Source organism: Phoca vitulina, unplaced genomic scaffold, assembly GCF_004348235.1.
Source record: "Phoca vitulina isolate PV1807 unplaced genomic scaffold, GSC_HSeal_1.0 scaffold61, whole genome shotgun sequence".
Taxonomy (NCBI): Eukaryota; Metazoa; Chordata; class Mammalia; order Carnivora; family Phocidae; genus Phoca; species Phoca vitulina.
In genome coordinates, this window is record NW_022589764.1 from 7,370,045 (window position 1) to 7,388,490 (window position 18,446).

General features: G+C 43.0%; 1 protein-coding gene across 2 annotated transcripts in view; it reads left to right on the plus strand.

Moving 5' to 3' along the window:
* The first annotated feature begins 79 nt into the window (after positions 1 to 79).
* The window catches only part of FAM189A1 (family with sequence similarity 189 member A1), a 470,556-nt gene continuing 452,189 nt past the window's right edge, over positions 80 to 18,446 (plus strand). Inside the window, exon 1 of one of the 2 annotated variants that reach the window (XM_032391244.1) lies at positions 80 to 298. In XM_032391244.1, coding sequence (XP_032247135.1) covers positions 80 to 298 — 219 coding nt within the window. The remainder of the gene's footprint in view (positions 299 to 18,446) is intronic. The other variant, XM_032391245.1, reaches the window with a different exon arrangement.

Consider the following 18,446-nt stretch of genomic DNA (forward strand, 5'->3'; position numbering starts at 1 on the left):
CCCGCGGGCCGCGGGGGCTGCGGCGGCCGCGCGCCGGGAGCGGGCGGGAGCGGGGCGAGGCGTGCGGGCGCTCGGCGCGATGCCTCGGGCCGGCGGTCCCCGCGCGCCGCGCCCCGCCGCGCTGCCCCGCAGCCTGTCCCGCCTGCGCGAGTGCCCGGGCCGCTCCCGCATCGTGCTGGCGCTCGGGGCCACGCAGATGGCGCTCGGATGCCTCATCGTGGCCGTCAGCTTCGCCGCGCTGGCGCTCACCACCTCGGCCCGCGTCCGCCACTCCTGCCCCTTCTGGGCCGGCTTCTCGGTGAGTGTCTGCGGCCGGGCGGGGAGGTGCTCCGGGCCCCAGGGCTGCAGCCCGCCCGGGACGGCACCGCGGGCTCCAAGTTCGGGGCGCGAACGCCCGGGGCCGAGCTGCTGCAGCGCGGGGTGCAGTTCAGAAAACTCCGGGCTGAATAACTCCGGGGACCTTACTCACCGCTCTCGGAGCATCGCTTTCCCTTTCCTATAGCGCTGATCCCCGAGTTACTTTTCTTGGAGAAAACGGAAGCCAGGCGCCCGCCCTCCGCCGAGCCTGCAGCGGCCCCGGGGACCGCCGGGTGAGGGGTGGGCAGCCGGCGCGCGTCCGGCCGCGGGGTCTGCACTGGGCCCTCGGGGGCTCTGCGCGCTGGGGACCCGCGACTCGCCCTGGCCGGACCCGGTGCAGACCCAGCAGCCAGGAGGCCCTGACCGAGGCGGGGAGGTGGGGTCCGAACCGGGTGCGGGGCTGCCACTCGGCGCGCGCGTCTCGCCTGCGCGGCGGCAGGAATAGGGGCTGGGGGCACGGGACGCGTCCGGTCAGGCTGCGGGTCAGTCGGGGCTTTCGGAAACCGGCTGGCCCCCCCTGCGGCCACTTCCAGACTTGGCCTCAGGGACTTGGCGTTTCCCGCGTGCGTCCGGAACGCTGTGTGGGCGGCGGGACTGGGCCGGCGACCCGAAACCCGCGTCCGGGGGCGTGTTTTTCTGAGCTCCACACCTCGACGGTGACCCGATTTTCAGGCTGTTGACCCCCAAATTAGAGAAGCCAGGGACTAACAAGCCTCCATAGGAGAAAGCCACCAGGAGATCTCTATTATAAGGAAGCGACTGTCCCCAAGAGTTAATTTTGGGGGGGGGGATTTTTTATAGCCTTTTGATGAAAGTTGTGTTTTCTATATATTGATAAAGAGTGGACATATGGAAACGGAAAAAATACATGGAGAGCAGACATTTATAAAGAGAAGCACTTGTTCTGAGAAGTCTTGACATCTGTAACTACATTTGGTTTATGGTGCCGAAGTACATCTTATAGGCTTAAACTGTAAACTCAGTATGTTTTAATTCCTTCTCCAGAAATCCAAACTAAGCCTTTGTAATGAATGTTTGCTGTTTGTTCTTGAATGTTGAAATTTAGCAATTCTGCCCAGCTTTGCTTTTTCATGTTGTTCTTTTGTAATGGCCTCTGTTCTCCAAGCCCATTGCATGGCTTTTGAAATGAGATCTGAGTAAAACTGACTCTGTGACACCCTGATCGATACAGGTGTGGTCCTTCATCCTAATGGGGGTATTAATTTTCAAAGCTTATTTCAGACCACGGGTAAGTCTTGGAGAGCTGATTAGGAACAACAGTATGTGTGGCCACAGCTCAGGGTGTTTAAATCAGAGAGAGGACGTTGGAGGCAGGAACGGGGTAGCCATGATTCAAATGGATCACTATATATAGTTTTCACACATCTGTTGCTCAGTTTTTAGCATTATTTAATATGCATTATTTTCATGTCCTCTGTTTTGTGGGCACTGATGTTTATGTCTGCTGGAACCAGCCTACAGGTGGCAGACTGGTAAATTAGCTTCACTTCCTGGCTCCTCCCTGAGCCTCCCTTTCTCCCATTTAGCCATAGCTATGATTTTTGGTACTCCCAAAGGGCATTGAAAAATAGCTGCCTTTTAACGATAAACCCTAAAAGGGAAAACATTACCTGGACACAGTAGAAAAACTGTGTGAAAAATGTACATTCACTCCATTTTAGTTTGAAGGGGCAAATTGTAAAACAATTCGCTTTGCATTTCCAGTGTTATTCCTTTCAACAAGTTTAACCTATTTGTTTTAACTTCCCCCAATTCAGAGTAATTCTGCAAATATCTGCTATGTGTAGGCATTCCTCTAGGCTCTGGGGACGACAATGAACACAACAAACTCTGCTTATATTTTTGAGATTTTGAGGTAACTTCAATCCTCTGTTTCTTACTCTACCCCCTTACTTCCACTCTCTCATTGCCTTGTTTTCTTTCTTCAAATTTAATCTGCCACAAGCACCTTTAAGATTCTTCTAATACAGACTATATACCATTTTTCACATTTTGTCTCTGCCCTTTGCAGAAATGGTGGTTGGTTCCAGTTATGTTGGGACAGATTTGCACGTTAGCTTGGCTGTGAGTGGTAACGTTGGCCCCTAACCATATATATATATATGTCCTCCGAGACCTGGAGACTGCCCTGCAAGGATATTTTTCATTTAAGAATGGTGACTAAGGTGTCTGGCTTTATTCTGAAATTTGCCCTGTGGGGTTAGGGCTGCACTCTGGCTCTTCTGCATCTTCTGTAATGAAATGTGAGGGCTATGTAGAAATCTCTAGATTTCTAGGCCTTCTTTGTGGTTTGTACATGGTAAAGAATCACTGTAAAAATAACTTGCCTCTATTTAAGAGAAAATAATACATACGAAAAAGAGCTCACATTTTTTGAGCACGTACTATGTGCCAGACGTTAAGCTGAGTGTTTTATATGGTGTGATAGCACATTTCATCTGTGGCCCTTGGTGCTCACACTCTTGTGCAGATCCCTTCACTTGAATTTGGACTAGACTTCCGACTTGCCTTGGCCAGTAGAATCCTGAAGACAGAGGCAGCCTCAGGGCTGGGCCTAAGCCCTAAGAAGTCTTGGCAGCTTCTGCTAGGGACACTGAGATGGAGGGGGAGTCAGTAACTTGCTGTATTAGTCAGTGTTCTCCAGAGAAAGAACCAGTAGCTTGCTCATCCATCCATCTATCCATCCATCCATTCACTTGAGGAACTGGCTGACATGGAAGCCAAGAAATCCCATGATCTTGCCATCTCCAAGCTGGAGAAACCAGGGAAGCTGGTGGTGTAATTCAGTCTGAATGCAAAGGGCCAAGAACCAGGGGGCAAATGGTGTAATTCCTGTGGGAGAATGAAAGTCTGAGAACCAGGAGTGCTGGTATCTAAAGGCAGGAGAGGATGGATGTCCCAGCTCACCCAGACCCGAAGGTGCGAATTCACCTTTCCTCTGCCTTTTTGTTCAGTCAGGTCCTCAAAGGATTGGATGATGCTTGCCCTCCTTGGTGAGGGCAATCTTCTTTATTCAGTTTACTGATTCAAATGCTAATCTCCTCCAGAGACACCCTCCCAGACACACCCAGAAACTATGTTTTACCAGCTATCTGGGCATCCTCTAGCCCAGTCAAGTGGACACATAAAATTAACCATCACACCTGCTCAAGGTTACCCAGCTAAGTGGCCACCGTCAGGGTTGAACTTGGTTGCTCTGATGTTAGAGGCCATACTTCTAGCCCTTAGACTTAAATTGTCCCCCTTAGGCAGAGGCAGAGAGGATAGAATGAAGCACCATGGTAAAGAGTCAAAGGTAAAGCTCCTCAAGGAGGTCGTACCCGTTTCTTAGGAAAAACACAAAACATGCATGCAGAGGTGAACATTCGAGAAAAATGTGGAGAGGCATTGCATTCGGGAAGGATATGTAAGGTTCAGGGAGCACCTTGGCGAAGCTGGAGATAGGCAGGGGGTGGAGGGATGGGGTAGAGGGGGTGCGAGGGGGTTGGGGGGCAGCAGGTCTGGCCAGAGGGAGCAGTTGCTATTTCAGCCATCTGGGGACCACCTTCAAATGGTGTTGCTGCCCCGGGTCCTTGCCACCCAGCTAGGAGTTGGGAGGTAGGTCGTCTCCCTCATGGATGAATGCCTGGCCCATTTTGAGAGATGATGATCTGTATGAACAGTTTAAGAGCCTCATGGAGCTAGGTCTTGAATAGTTGTCCTTTAGCAGAGCAGCTTCGTTATGTTTCTTTGAAAATTTTGTAAGGCCCAGGACATCAGAGACAAATTCACATTGTGAATTATCCACCTGACCAGTGACGTACATTGATAAAGACATAGTCATTGGGAGCCGACTGCATGACTGGGTATGTATGTGTGTATATGTTTTTTTTTTTTCTGTAAAAGCAGCACTGTTGGATTTTTTCATACTTCAAAAACAATATATACTTGTTGCAATAACTGAAACATAGAAGTGTAACAAAGAAAACATAATAACAATGCCTCCTTCTATCCCAATTCCCGACCCACTGTACCAGTGTTGGGTAATGGGATCCTTCCATGCTTTCCTGTACAAATCACAAAAGCATTAGAATTTATGTGTATGTGTGGAATATGTTTCTTTTCTTTTAAAAAAATTTACAAAAGATTATACCACATACCATACTCTGTGACTTTGTAAGTTTGGTATATAATAAATATTCCCAGCCATAACCCATTATTATTATCACCCCCATTATTTGTAATGACTGTGTTAGAGTCCATAGTATGAAGTATTATAATTTATTCAGTTATTCTCCTGTTGGGAATATTCTGGTTTTATCAGTTCTTTGTCTCTACAAACATTGCTGTTTTTCTAACCTTAGATGCTAGTACTTGGTTTTTTGTTTTTTGTTTTTTTTTTTTTTTGAGCATAGATTCCCCAAGGTGGAATTGCTGGTCAAAGGGTATTCAAATTTAGAATTTTGTTGGGTATTGCTAGATTGATTTCCTCAGAAGATCATTCCTACCCACAGAAGCATTTCATAAGCGTGCCCTTTTGCCACCTTCTTACCAGCACAGGATGTTAGCAGTCCTTAACATTTTTATGCACTGGATGGGAGGAAAAAAAAGATATTTCCTTGTTTTCCTTTGATCTGCATTTCCATGGTTACTTTATTATATGTTGCAAGTATTTTCTTGCAATATCCTTGCTTCTCATATGGCTTAAATTTTGGCGTCTTTTGCCATATAAAAGATTTAAGGACTTTTTATGTAGTCAAATCTATTCTTTTTCTCTTTTACAGTTTCTGGGTCCTTTTCTCTGAGTTTAAGAGGGTTATCATTACAGAGGTCACACAAATATTTTTTTAAACTTCCTTCTAATGTTTTCATTTTATTTTTTCCATTCAAATTTTATCTTATCCAGAATTGATTTTACATTTGGTATGGAAAAAGGGGCTAACTTGATTGGCTTTCAGACAAATTTCTTGTGTGGTTCAGTTTTGGGGCTCTCTTCAGTTTTACTCTCTTAATTGTCTATCACAGAGCCAATACCACATTATTTTGGTGATAGTAACTTCATGGTGAGTTTCGCTATCTGGTAAAGCATGCCCCTCCACACTCTTTGCTGTTTCAAAAGTGCCTTGGCCCTTCTTCCATATGAACTTTAAAAAGTCTGTGTCTAGGGGCGCCTGGGTGGCTCGGTTGGTTGAGCAACTGCCTTCGGCTCAGGTCATGATCCTGGAGTCCCGGGGTCGAGTCCCGCGTCGGGCTCCCTGCTCGGCAGGGAGTCTGCTTCTCCCTCTGACCCTCCTCCCTCTCATGCTCTCTGTCTCTCATTCTCTATCAAATAAATAAATAAAATCTTTAAAAAAAAAAAAAGTCTGTGTCTAGTTGTTCTTTACCTTAGGATGCCTTTATTTCACATCTGTTCCTGAAGGGCATTTTCATTAGATATATAATTCTGGGTTGGCAATTCTTTCCTTTCAGCCTTGAAAAATATTCCAATTCCAGCCATCCTCCATGTTTTCTGGTGGAAATCCATGGTGATTTAAATTGTTGCCAGAGAAGGTGACTGACATTTGCTCTTGTCATCTTCATTCTGCCATTAAACTTGTCCAGTGAGTTTTTTATTATATTTATTATCTTCTCATTTAAAAAGAATCCCATTTGGTTCTTCTTCATATCTCCTATTTATCCTCCTTACTTTTTGGTTATAGTTTTTCATTCATTTCCAAAATAGTGACCCTTACTTCTTGGAGCATTTTTATCATTGTTGCTTTAAAGTCTTTTTGTTTGAGAATTCCAAAATCTGTCATCGTTTTCCCATGGAAGTTGACATTTTCCTGAATCTTGGCATGCTGAGTAATTTGGGATTGTGTCCTAGACATATTGAATACTATGTTGTGAGTCTCTGGGTATTGTTTGAATCTCAGGGAGAATGTTGATGTTTTTGTTTTAGTAGGCAAGCCATCCTCTTGAGTGTACATCACAGCTTGTGACCAGCCTACTGTGGGTGGTGATTCTGATGTCAGCTCAGTTTTCAAAGTCTCTGCTGTCCTGTTCACATCTGTCCTGCACGCGGGCCACTCAGTGGCCAATCTGGCTCTAGGACAGTGATCTATCCTGTAGGTCTGTTCCCAAAGTTTGTGTTTTCTGTTTAGGGTAGGTAGTACATACACCTGCACACCTTGGGGATGAGCCATGAGTTCATAAATACGTGCTGGGCATCTCTTTCCCTCGCTCCTCCCTCCCTGTGACCTGGATGTTTTCTGTTGCCCTGGGGCTTCCCTTATCCAGTCCTCCCAGAGGGCTAGAGCTTTACTTTGCTTTGCTGCCTCCTTCCTGTGTCTACATTTGGGTCGAGGCCATGCAGGAGGAGGACAGATAGGGAGTCAGCAACAAGGCTTTGCCCTATCTTGGGACCGAGTTCCTGCCATCAGAGAGGAAGACTCTTCTATGCCTTGCCTGCTCCTGTCGCTGCTGTGGTATTGCTTGGGGGGGCTGGGGTGTGAGAGAAAGAAGAGAAAGAAATCCAAACGAGAAAACAACGGGGATTGCCTTACTGTCTTTTGGCACCAGGAAACCTAGTTCCAAATCCTTGAGCCAGAACTAGAGGGCTTCTGGGCTTTTTCTGTCTGCATGAGAGCTCCATTTTGGGTTTCAGGCTATGTTGAGTTTTGGCTGGGGGACACTGTGGAGGGAAAAATGATAAACTACTGCCTATTTGGTGGTACTTTGAATTATATTGTTCTTCCTCGGTCTAACTGCTATTTCACTTTTTAGAGTTTTCAAGCTGTTTATTCTATGCATTCTGTTGGGTCTTATAGCTGCAGTCGGTGGGAGACACAGGGTAAGGTATGCTTGCTTACTCTACCTGGAACTGGAACCTCAGTGTTTTTAATATGCTCACTGTGGGAGTCAGACATCCTATATTTAGATAATTGTCCTTTAAGTACAAAGACCACAGACGCATAGTTTTGAATTTGCAAGAACTCTGGGAATATGTACCTATGAGGAGTCTACTAGAGAATAAACTTCAGAAAACTATAAGATGATTGGCAACGATTTTCATAAATTCTAGGGGTGAACATTGACTGTTTTTAACTATAAAACTAGAACATGACAGTAGGGGGGCAAATTAATATGTAAGCGTTATGTGCTCTGATTATATAGAATTATACGGCTAAAAAAATAAATGGCAGGAGATGAGGGAAGAGTAAGGGGGAAGCAGAATAAGCTCCTTGTCACATTGGTTAAATTAGCTAGATGTAAAAAATGTCTCTTGAAGCTGACAAAGCAACGAGGAGAAGGTTAAGTTTATTTAGGTTTTTTAAGAACTATAAATATTAGCATCAAATGAATACTAGGGACTCAAATTGATGGTTTGAGAAGAGCAAGGGAGAGAGGAAGAAGCATTTACTAGCTACTTGCATTACTGCTCATAGTTGTGAGGTGATACTATCCAAAAGAAGATGTTACCAAGGGGGTTATACAAGGTACTAATAGAAAAGTAGTAACTAGAACCCAGATCCTTCTTGCATACCTAAAGAAATGCAGAGAGAGAGAACAAGCAAGCAGAGACTGCAGCCCACATACCAAAAGACTTCGTGTATTCGTGTAGGTGTTTTAAATGTAAGGTTAAAAAATCTGCCAAAGCTGATGCCAAATATATAGACTGTATTAATATATGTAAATGGGCTTAATTAACCTAGTTAAAAAACTTTTTCAGGTTGACTAACAAAGCAAGATCCAGAGATAGACCTAAAAATAAAAAATGCTGGAAAGGCTAAAAATAAAAAAAGACTGGAAAAGATATACCAGGTGACTTCAAATAAAGGGAAAGCAGGTGGACAGACAAGGTGGAATTCATATATTGCTGCTTGTTCATGATATAGTATAATGCTGTCTTCATATTTTGCTTCTCCTGATTAACATTTTAACAGTGCTTGCTACTCCTCTAAAGAGAAACTGTTTATTCTCTTATTTAGAAATTTTCCAACTTACTCTATTTTTAAGTAACTTTGGGCTTTCCATATCTATATTCATATCACCTGTAAATAATTTTGTTTCTTCATATTCAGTATTCTTCATGTTTCAGTATTTGCGTTCTACTGTTTATTTCTTTTACTTATTGCACTGATTGAAACCTTAGTAATGTCAAAGGAGAGTATGAAAGGAAACGTTCATGTCTTGTCCGAGGTTTGCTTTTATTTCTTAGTAGATAGGTAATTTTGATTACTTAAAATTTGCTACACTATCAAGCATGTGGAGAAGTTACAAGAAAAGTCCAAAGAATCCCATACCCTTAACCTAGGGTATGTTAATAATTCACCAATTATTAACATTTTTTTTGCCTTATTTGCTTTATCATTTCCAGACCCCCAAACTTCTGATTGACCAACTGATCCATCAGTAATGCATCCATCTACATCCTATTTCTGAATCACTTGCAAGTAAATTGCAGACCTCATGCCCCTTTGCCCCTGAATACTTCAGTGTATATTTCCTTGTAAGGGCATGACATAAACACAGGGCAATAATAAAAGTTGGGAAATTAATATTGACACAACACTGTTATCTATGGTCGAAATTCAACTTTTGCCAATTGTGCCCAAAATGTTCCTTATAAATATTCCTCCCTGCCTACTCTCCAATCTAGTATTCAAGGTAGGAATTTAAAAGTCATACTTAGGTAGTTAACTTCTGTTTAGAATTCTTTTAAAGGATGACTGATAAATTTTTCAGATGTTTTCAGTCGTATATTTATTTATTTATTTTTTTAAAGATTTTATTTATTTATTTGACAGAGAGATAGCGACAGCAGGAACACAAGCAGGGGGAGTGGGAGACAGAGAAGCAGGCTTCCCGCTGAGCAGGGAGCCCGATGCGGGGCTCGATCCCAGGACCCTGGGATCATGACCTGAGCTGAAGGGAGGCACTTAATGACTGAGCCACCCAGGCGCCCCTCAGTCGTATATTTATATAGTCCCTTGGTTTTTCTCTTTCAGTAATTGATATACTGAAGTCTGTTGATAGATTTCCTAACATTGAATTATCCTTGGATTTCTGGAATAAACCTTATCACTTATTCACTTACTATAGTGTTGGAATCCATGTGCTAATATATTAAGATTTTTGCTTCTATAATCATATATAAAGTTGGTCTGGAGTTTGTTCATGCATGTACACTAGCATACACTATTTTTAGTTTTGCTGAGTTGTGCTAGCTATGGTGAGCTTTCCATATTTTTCTGTAGATTAGCATGGGAAAGATCTTTGTAAGTTAGCTCATCTGTAAAGTCTATAAAGTACCTATTTTAAATGATAGATTTTTTTTTAAGTGATAGATTCTCAATAACTTAATTGTCTTACATATTGGGCTATTCAAGTTGTCTTCTTCAGCGAATTTTGGCTTTTTGTTTTTTTTTTTTTTTTCTACTAAGAATTGTCACTGGCTATTATAATCATTTCTAGTTCATCACTTTCCACTTTTTATCCTTATACATTCCTCCTCTGTTTTATTTTCTTAGTTTGGTAGATTTGTGATATGTAACTGATATGTCAGTTGCATATTTGACATATTCATTTTTTTATAATAAAAGCAATTACAGTTAAAATTTTATTGAGTTTAGGTATATTTGTAGCACATCGATTTCAATAGAGAGTTCTCCCATTTACATTAATTTTTAGATGTTTATAATTTTAATTTTGATTTTTCTTTGATCCTGGGCTTCTGTAAAATTATTTTTCTTAATTAGCAGATAGTCTTTTTTCTAAAAGATTTTATTTATTTATTTGAGAGAGAGTGAGAGAGAGAGAACACGAGGCGGGGAGGGTCAGAGGGAGAAGCAGATTCCCCGCTGAATGAGGAGCCCAATGCAGGACTCGATCCTGGGACTCCAGGATCATGACCTGAGCCAAAGGCAGACACTTATCCAACTGATCCACCTAGGTGCCTTGCAGATAGCCTTTTTTGAGAGGTGGAAGTTGGATATCATTGTTACTGATTTCTTGTTTTACCTAATGATAGTCAATGCGGCTTGCAAAGTTTCTTTTTGTAATTTAGCAGTTTTAAAAAATCATCAGTACATTGTTAATTTTTTCAAAGTTAAATCTTTTTGTTGTTGTTGTCTGTGTGATATGTTGCATTGTTTCACAGGTATGTTAGTCATCCCCTCTGTTTTATGTTTTACATTCTTGTGTTTCTGTGACTTTGCTCTATGTTTTTTACCTTGATGTCATTTTTGTGTAAGTGTTTATGACTACACCTTATTTATTGATGATATCTTTTTTCATAACATAGTGTACATCTTTGTTCTGTTCTGAGCTATTGGTATTGGATCCCACTTTGATATTAGTGTCATCACACCTGCCTTTTTAAAAAAAATTGCAACAACCTTAGAGACTTTCATTATCCTTGTAATTTTTATAGTCAACACCTTTTTTTTATTTTAAAGATTTTATTTATTTATTTGACAGAGAGAGACACTGTGAGAGAGGGAACAGAAGGAGGGGGAGTGGGAGACAGAGAAGCAGGCCTCCCGCAGAGCAGGGAGCCCGATGCAGGGCTCAATCCCAGGACCCTGGGATCATGACCTGAGCCGAAGGCAGATGCTTAACGACTGAGCCACCCAGGCATCCCTAGTCAACACCTTTTCTTGATTGAGTCATATATTTATCAGTTTCTTTGCTTGTCATTGCTTCTTATATCCTGTTACTTCCTTGGGGTTTAAATTTCTTCTTTAGTCAAAGGTGTCTTTAGTAATTCTTTCAGTGAAGGTTTGTGAATGCCTATTTGTCTGAAAAAATTCTCTGTTTCACTCTATCTTTTGGAAGGATTGTTGATCTGGGTGTAGAATTCTAAGTTGATGGTTATTTTTCCTCAGTATTTTGAGGATGTCTTCTGGCCTCTGGTTTTGTAGAAATTTTGCTGAGTCTGCTTGTGAGAAATCTGCCTTTTCCTGGGTTGCTTTAAAGGTTATCTTTTTGACTTGATGGTCTGCACTTCCAACAAATGTGGATTTATGTCATGAATCCTGTTCTGGAGTTAAGCTATTTGAGTCAGAAGATTGATCATTTCTTTCTATATGTATCTTGGACTTCCTTCTATCTTGCCTGTCCCTTTTCCTTTTGTTCAGATTGTCTAACTCTGTCTTTATGTGCCACAGTCTGAATAACTTCCTTATGTTTCTTCCATTTCACAGGCCCTGTTTTTACCTGTTTCTTATCAGCTATTGAACCTGTCCTTTGAGATTCTGATCTCAATGACTGTATTTCTGAAGGTTCTATTTTGGTGTTTCCTAAATCTGCCTTTTCTTCTTCTGTCATAGTACTTTGTCTTTTTCTTAAGGTCTTGATTCTCTCTTTTATGTCTTTAGTAAATTTAAGCAAAAATGGTTTTATATACCTTGGCATTTGGTGTTTCCCTTACTAGAAGTTCTGGAGACTACTCCTGTGTGTTGTCTGCTCATGGGTGGGTGATCTGGTTTCCTTATATATTTTGTGATAGTGTTTTTTAGGGGGAGAGGGGTTGAGCTCATCTTTAGTGCTCTTCTGCTGTGGAATCCTCATGTAGTCAGATGAGCTTTTTTTTGTTCCTTTGGAGAGGCTTTGCAAAATTTTTTTTTTTTTTCAAAAGCAAATTTTCCAGGACCAAATTTTCTGTTAATTTACTTGCTTGAGAGTTTCTACATCATGTGCATGCCAGAAATTTATTGAATGCTCATTCTTTGAGGGTGGTAGCTTTATACTTTGATTTCAGTTCCGGCTTTCCCTACCTCTTGTGGACCAGAGATCTGACTTTCCTTCCAGCTTGGACATTAGCTAAGCCCCTGACCATCATAGCTGCCACCCCGCAACCTTTACCTCAGCTGCACTCAGTAGGAAACATTTTGCCTCATGTTGTGGAATCATGTAATATTTATCTTTTTTCTGACTGGCTTATTCTACTCAGCATAATGTCCACAAGGTTCATATACGTTGTGGCATGTGACAGAATTTCCTTTCTTTTTTTTTTTTTTTTTAAAGATTTTATTTATTTATTTGACAGAGAGAGAGAGATAGCGAGAGAGGGAACACAAGCAGGGGGAGGGGGAGAGGGAGAAGCAGGCTTCCCGCGGAGCAGGGAGCCCGATGCGGGGCTCGATCCCAGGACCCTGGGATCATGACCTGAGCCGAAGGCAGACGCTTAACGACTGAGCCACCCAGGTGCCCCTCCTTTCTTTTTAAGGCTGAATAATATTCTGTTGTATATATGTACCATATTCTCCCTTCTTTTGGTGGTTATATTTTCATCTTGGACAATCTATTTCAATCTGAATTTTCTTTCTTTTTTTTAAAGATTTAACTTTTTTTTAAGTATTATCTACACCTAATGTGGGGCTCGAACTCACAACCCTGAGATCAAGAGTTGTATGCTCTACTGACTGAGCCAGCCAGGTGCCCCATCAGTCTGAATTTTTTTAAAAAAATATTTATTTATTAGAGAGAGAGAGAGGCAGGGGAGGGCCAGAGGGAGAGGGAGAGAGAAACTCAAGCAGACTCTGTGCTGAGCATGGAGCCCAATGCGGGGCTCGATCCCATCACCCTGACGTCATGACCTGACCCCACAATCTGACCCAAAGCCAAGAGTCAGATGCTTAATCAACTATGCTACCCAGGTGCCCCCAATCTGAATTCTCTAATAGCATACCAAATTAAATGATTGATATGATTACTATCCTTTCATTCAAGCCGAATGGTTTCTTCACCCCTTCCTACCCCTCAGTTCCACCAGCTCCTACCCCCTGCCCAGCAGCCCCTCAGGAAGAAATCTCTGGAACCTTTCTCTGTCCCTGGCTCAATTTGAAAGGCTAGTTCAAAAGGAAATAGATTTTGAACATTATATAGTATATATACTTTGAATGCATGAGGGAGAATATTTTTTTGCTTCATAGTTCAGTCTTTTACTGGGGAATTTTGAATTTGAATCTTGAAAAGGTCAAAAAGTGCCGTATCCTGTGGTTTTATTGAAGAGTAAAGAAAATGTAATAAAGCCCATGATGGTTTCTTAGACTACTTGATATTGTTGCTGTATTTGTTGATGAATTCTAACCATGTGTGAGGTGCTTGATCCTCACAGAGCTGGTGTCAGGGTGACAGCAACAGAAGGAGAGATGTTGATAGACACAGCAAAAGCTAGGGTAGGGCTTCCTCTTGGCCCCAGCACCCACCCTCCTTGGTTCTCCACAGGCACTGAGAACATTGCCTGATGAAGGGAGGACCCCCTCCGTCCTTGGAGAAACCACTTTGCCTTTCTCACTGGAGCAGTATATGTAATGGCTCCTATTAGCTTTTCTGGAGGCTCTATAGGAGTGTCTGCCCATGTGACCATCTGGGGTCGCCCTGGGCCCTTTCTTTGAGACACCAGGTGTGATTTCTAGTGAAGGCCTGATTTTCAGGCCCACCGTCGCCACCATGTCTAGGTTCAGGCTAGGTTCAGGCAACCCTAATTCTGTTTCTGCATTTAGGCACTTTAACTGACCTGACATTGATATCATGTTTTGGAATTATAGTTTCAATTTGTAATCATGGCCTGCTTTTATCTCCTCGACATCTAACTGTTGACAAAAACATTGTATTTTCCTTAACGGGTACAGTATAGTGAAGTGAACGGTGACTTAAGGAGCCTATAGGAATTGAGGACACTGGCATTTTTGGAGGCGGGGGGGATGTTCAGTCAAGTATTCAGGGCATGGCAAATGTAAACAAATGACTTCTTTTGTGTCAGCAGCTACTAGAGACTATGACTCAATTATCTACCACCTAAGCATGCAATTTAATTGTTCTAAAATAAGTCCTTAAAATTTAAGCACATTCTTTTATAGAGAAAATATAGAAAATTTGAAATTCATGAAAAAGTAAATTTTTATTTGAAAAATACTGAAGTTATCTAATTATAAGTGAAGTGTTGGCTTCTCATCCATGATGAGAAATTATAGATAATGGCTTTGATGGTGAACTTGGATGGTGATTTTAAAATGGAGATTTGGAACCCTCAGCAAAATTTGAAAGTACTCTGATAATGACACCTACTTAACATGTTAATAAGCTACTTAGTCACAAAGAGCATATACTCATCAGAATCACCTGATTTAAGAAAAAAACATACTTTTTTTCCAGTTATTTCCCACAGAGTTCTTTTCAGCTATTCACAAAGGGACACCCACTACCTGTTTGGACGCTGATTTTTGACCCAGACTCAGAGAAGGACAAAGGAACACAGCATCTGCTTTTCACCTGCCAATTTATCAGATTCAGCATCGGTGTCCCCCATGTCTTCTCTCTATGCCCTCCATTGCCTTTTGGTGCCACAAGAAAGGGGTGAGGCTCAGTGTGCACTCTTTTTCTTGACAGGAAATAACACCTAAGAAGTGGATTAATGGAGGCTTAGGTATGTCGTAACTGGTGGTAAATAGCTTCTTCCAAGATTGACTTTCTCTTTGAAAAAATATATAGTCCATGATACTTTTTATTTTTTGTTGCTATATAATCAACAACAGCAGCAACAACAACAAACAAAAGAAAACAAAGAGCCGGGAACCCCCTTGAGCAAGGCACTGCCCAAGGACTTCAAGAGTTCCACCAGCGGCGGTTAAGCGTAATCCACATGGCACCTCTCAGGTGAGGGGAATGGAATCAGAGTTTAGGAGAAAGAGAAACAGTGTTTCAGTGTGGAGAAACAGCCCTGGAGGCGCAGGTTCTCTTGAAAGCACACATTCCTCTATGTTTTATGATGGTGATGGCGATTCTGATGGTGATGACAAAAGTATTAGCTATCTGATTTTGTGGAAATTACCATTCAAATAGCATGGAAGGGTACAGACTGAAATGCAAAAAAACCCATCCCTCAGCTCCTGCCTTCCCCATTCCTCAAAGTTAAATATTTTCAACCTTTCTGTTATTTCTTTGGTGGCAAGCACACAGTTGTCTTCCTGTCTCATGTCAATGGACAGAGGTCCAATGCCTATCTGGCTTATTTTCTTTTGTTGGCAGTATACCCAGTTTTTCCCTTCTGGGAGCTTCTAGGGTCTACTCTTTGTTCTTGGGTGTTCTGATAACTCTGCAGTATTTAGTGAAGGGTCTCAGCCATTCAATGTGTCCCTTCTTTAATGCTGGAAATCTGGTTCTTTGATTATTTCTGCATCTCAGTTTTTTTGTGTTCTTTTATGGAACTCCGGTTCACTGGATGTTTGACCTGTGTTGATCTTCTAGGCTCCTCAGCTTGTCCTCCCTTTGTTTTAGATGTCTTTGCCCTTCGCTTTGTCATCTGAGAGATTTCTTCAGCTTCAGCTTCTGGATCATCTATGGAAATTTTAAGAAGTAATTGCAGCCATTGACCCAGGGCTGGACAATTGAAAGGATTCTCGAGACTGCAGGGTGTACCTGGGTAGGCTTTAATGAAGGGAGAGTTCAGTGCAGCAGGAGAAAGAAGCATGAGCAAATATCAGGGAGCTCTGGGCCACCCCGGGGGCAGCTCCCGGGGTCCTTACTCTGTAGCACAGGATGTGCTTTTGTGAACTGTCATGATATTTGAGAGCAACAGTCTTACCTGAAAGTGCATCTTTTCTACCCTTTCCGGTCACGTAGCCAAAGCCAGGCTACACAGCCAGGTTCAAAAGAGAAAACTCTAGAGAAGCCAAGTGCGAATCATCAGTCTGAACATTTTGTATGAACAGTCTGATGAGTTGGTGAGGGTTGCCCGGGTCAGCCTGGGACCCTAGCAGAGGTTGACATTAATTGCTAGTTGGTGCATTTCATTCTGGTTTGGCTAACTGTCTGCGCCTGTGGTTCCAAGTCCCTCTGGAGACTAGTGGAGGTTGCAACAGACCGGGTGAGATTAACTCTGTACTTACCCAGCAATCATAATGAAAATTGTGATCATCTCTTTCATCTTTTCCGCTGATTTTTCTTAGCATTGGTCTTCCTTTCTGGTTTTTCATTTCTATTTCAGGGTACTCGTTGGAATTAAGTAAAATCAGTTTTCTTCTTATCCTTGAGTTCTCTTGGCTCTAGGGTCAGTCTGTTTATTTTTCTAAATCTGCCTATTTTTGCGTGTTTGAGTTTTCTTATTGGTGTGGTGTTCTTGGTTGTCCTTTGGTGTTTATAATGTAAGGAATGTGAAAGTTGGTTAAAAGAGGTGCTTGGCATGTTTTCATCTCTTTTCCTGTCCTCCCATCAAATGAAGGCCTGACTTCGCTCTCTCTGGACGTGGACAAGGCATATATATCACCTGGAGGCTATTCCTTTGAGCACTTGGGCTGTGAAGAGGCTAGCGGCCTCTCTTCCTTATCTTGGGCTACTCTGAAGAGCTTCGGCTCTGGGGCATGACTTCTCTCTTTGGGGATGGACGAGGCAGAAAGCTCACTTCTTTGGTGCATACAGCATTCTTTTGGTTTCTGCCTGCAAACACACACCAGTGCTGGAAGCGCTGGGGTGAGGGCATGGGGGTCTGGGGGCCTGACGTTCCATGTGTAGTTCTGCAGATGGCCTTGAGTTACCTGCTTTAGTAAAGTCCCATTTCTTGCTTTTGCTCTTGGGACCTGTGGTCTGGGGGCTCATCATGCAGACGAGCTTCTCTCTCTCTCAGGCCTTTTCTCCTGGATCTTTGGATTGGAGACCCTTCCCCCTGGTTCCTCTGCCAGTAACTGATCTTAACTTTTTTTCCATTACTATAAATGGTCTTCTCTTTCTCCTCTCCCACCCAAACTAAATGCATTGGCAGGAGAACGCCAGAGGGCAGGTCACATAGTCTGAGACTGGATAACAGAGCCGAAGTCCTGCTGGTTCGCCTTGAGTCCTGACCCCATTTTCCAAGTCCTGTTCCATACCCCTCTTCCTACCACTTGGTATAAACTTTCTGGGCCTCACTCGAGTTATTGCAAGAATAATGTTTTTGAGAATTTAAATTGGCCCATTTTTTAACTTCCCGTAAATCATGTTATCCTGCAGCTCTCTCACCCATTCATTCAAGAACATTTATTGCTTTGGGGGAATAGCAGGTACTCTCCCTAGAACAAAACACTCATGACTGAGCTTTGAGTCCCAACACTTTGCTGAGTCTCTAGAGAGACTATAGTCATGAAAACCACGCTTTGTTGCAAGTGAAAAGGAATCTCTAAATTCCAGGAGCCTTCCTTTATACACTGAGAACAAAGCTTAAAGGCCTGGAAATTCTTTGACTCTCATGCTCCATGTTGGTAGGACAGAGGGGATGATGGAAGGGAAGTTCCCACCCAACAGGAAGCAGGACAGAAGGAGAAGCAGAAAGCCTGCTGGGGCTGGAAGGAAGAGCTTGCAGGAGTCGGGAGTCCCCAAGGAGAAGCTTCTTGAGTCGCTGAGAAGGGGCCTAACATGAAAACAGCCCACTCCACATGGTAGAAGCCAGATGGGTGAGTAAAAACATGAGCACTCAGGCTTGCGGTCCCATTACCTTCCACATCCTCCAGCCTGGTGCAGGTCCCATTAGGTAGCACTTATGAAGAAGGGAGAAGGAAATGTCTACACCAGGGATTTGTGGGCCAGATAGTCTATGTTGCAGGTACTCAGCTCTGCCATTCTCCCACCAGAGCAGCCCTAGACAATTCATAAATGAATGGGCATAGCCGTGTTCTAACAAAAATTTGATCACAGAAACAAAGCAGACCAGATTTGGCCCAAGGGCCATAGTTTTCTGACCTCTGCTCTAGAGGATTAGGCTTGGGATTTTCCATGGCTTGTGTGTGGAATAAAGACCTCTGGAAGGTTCCGTGTGGATGTGAGTGAGACATGTTAAAGGGAGCTAGGAGAGAGAATCAGGGTGCCTCAATGGTGGGCAAAGATATTCCTCTGATGAGGCTATAGGATAGACAGACTGTCCGTAGCTGGGGCCTGTGAAGACCATAGCCCAGTATCAGGAGCCTCAGCATCACCCAGAACTGAGGTGAGGTGGGGGCTGAGGCGGTGAGGGGCAAGGCCACTCTCCCTGGGAGTGATCATGTCGCATTGCCCTGTGAGGGACATCTCTGCAGGGGACGCACTGAGGGCAGGGCTGACACCAAAAGATGGGGGAAGGGGCAGAATGAGCCCCC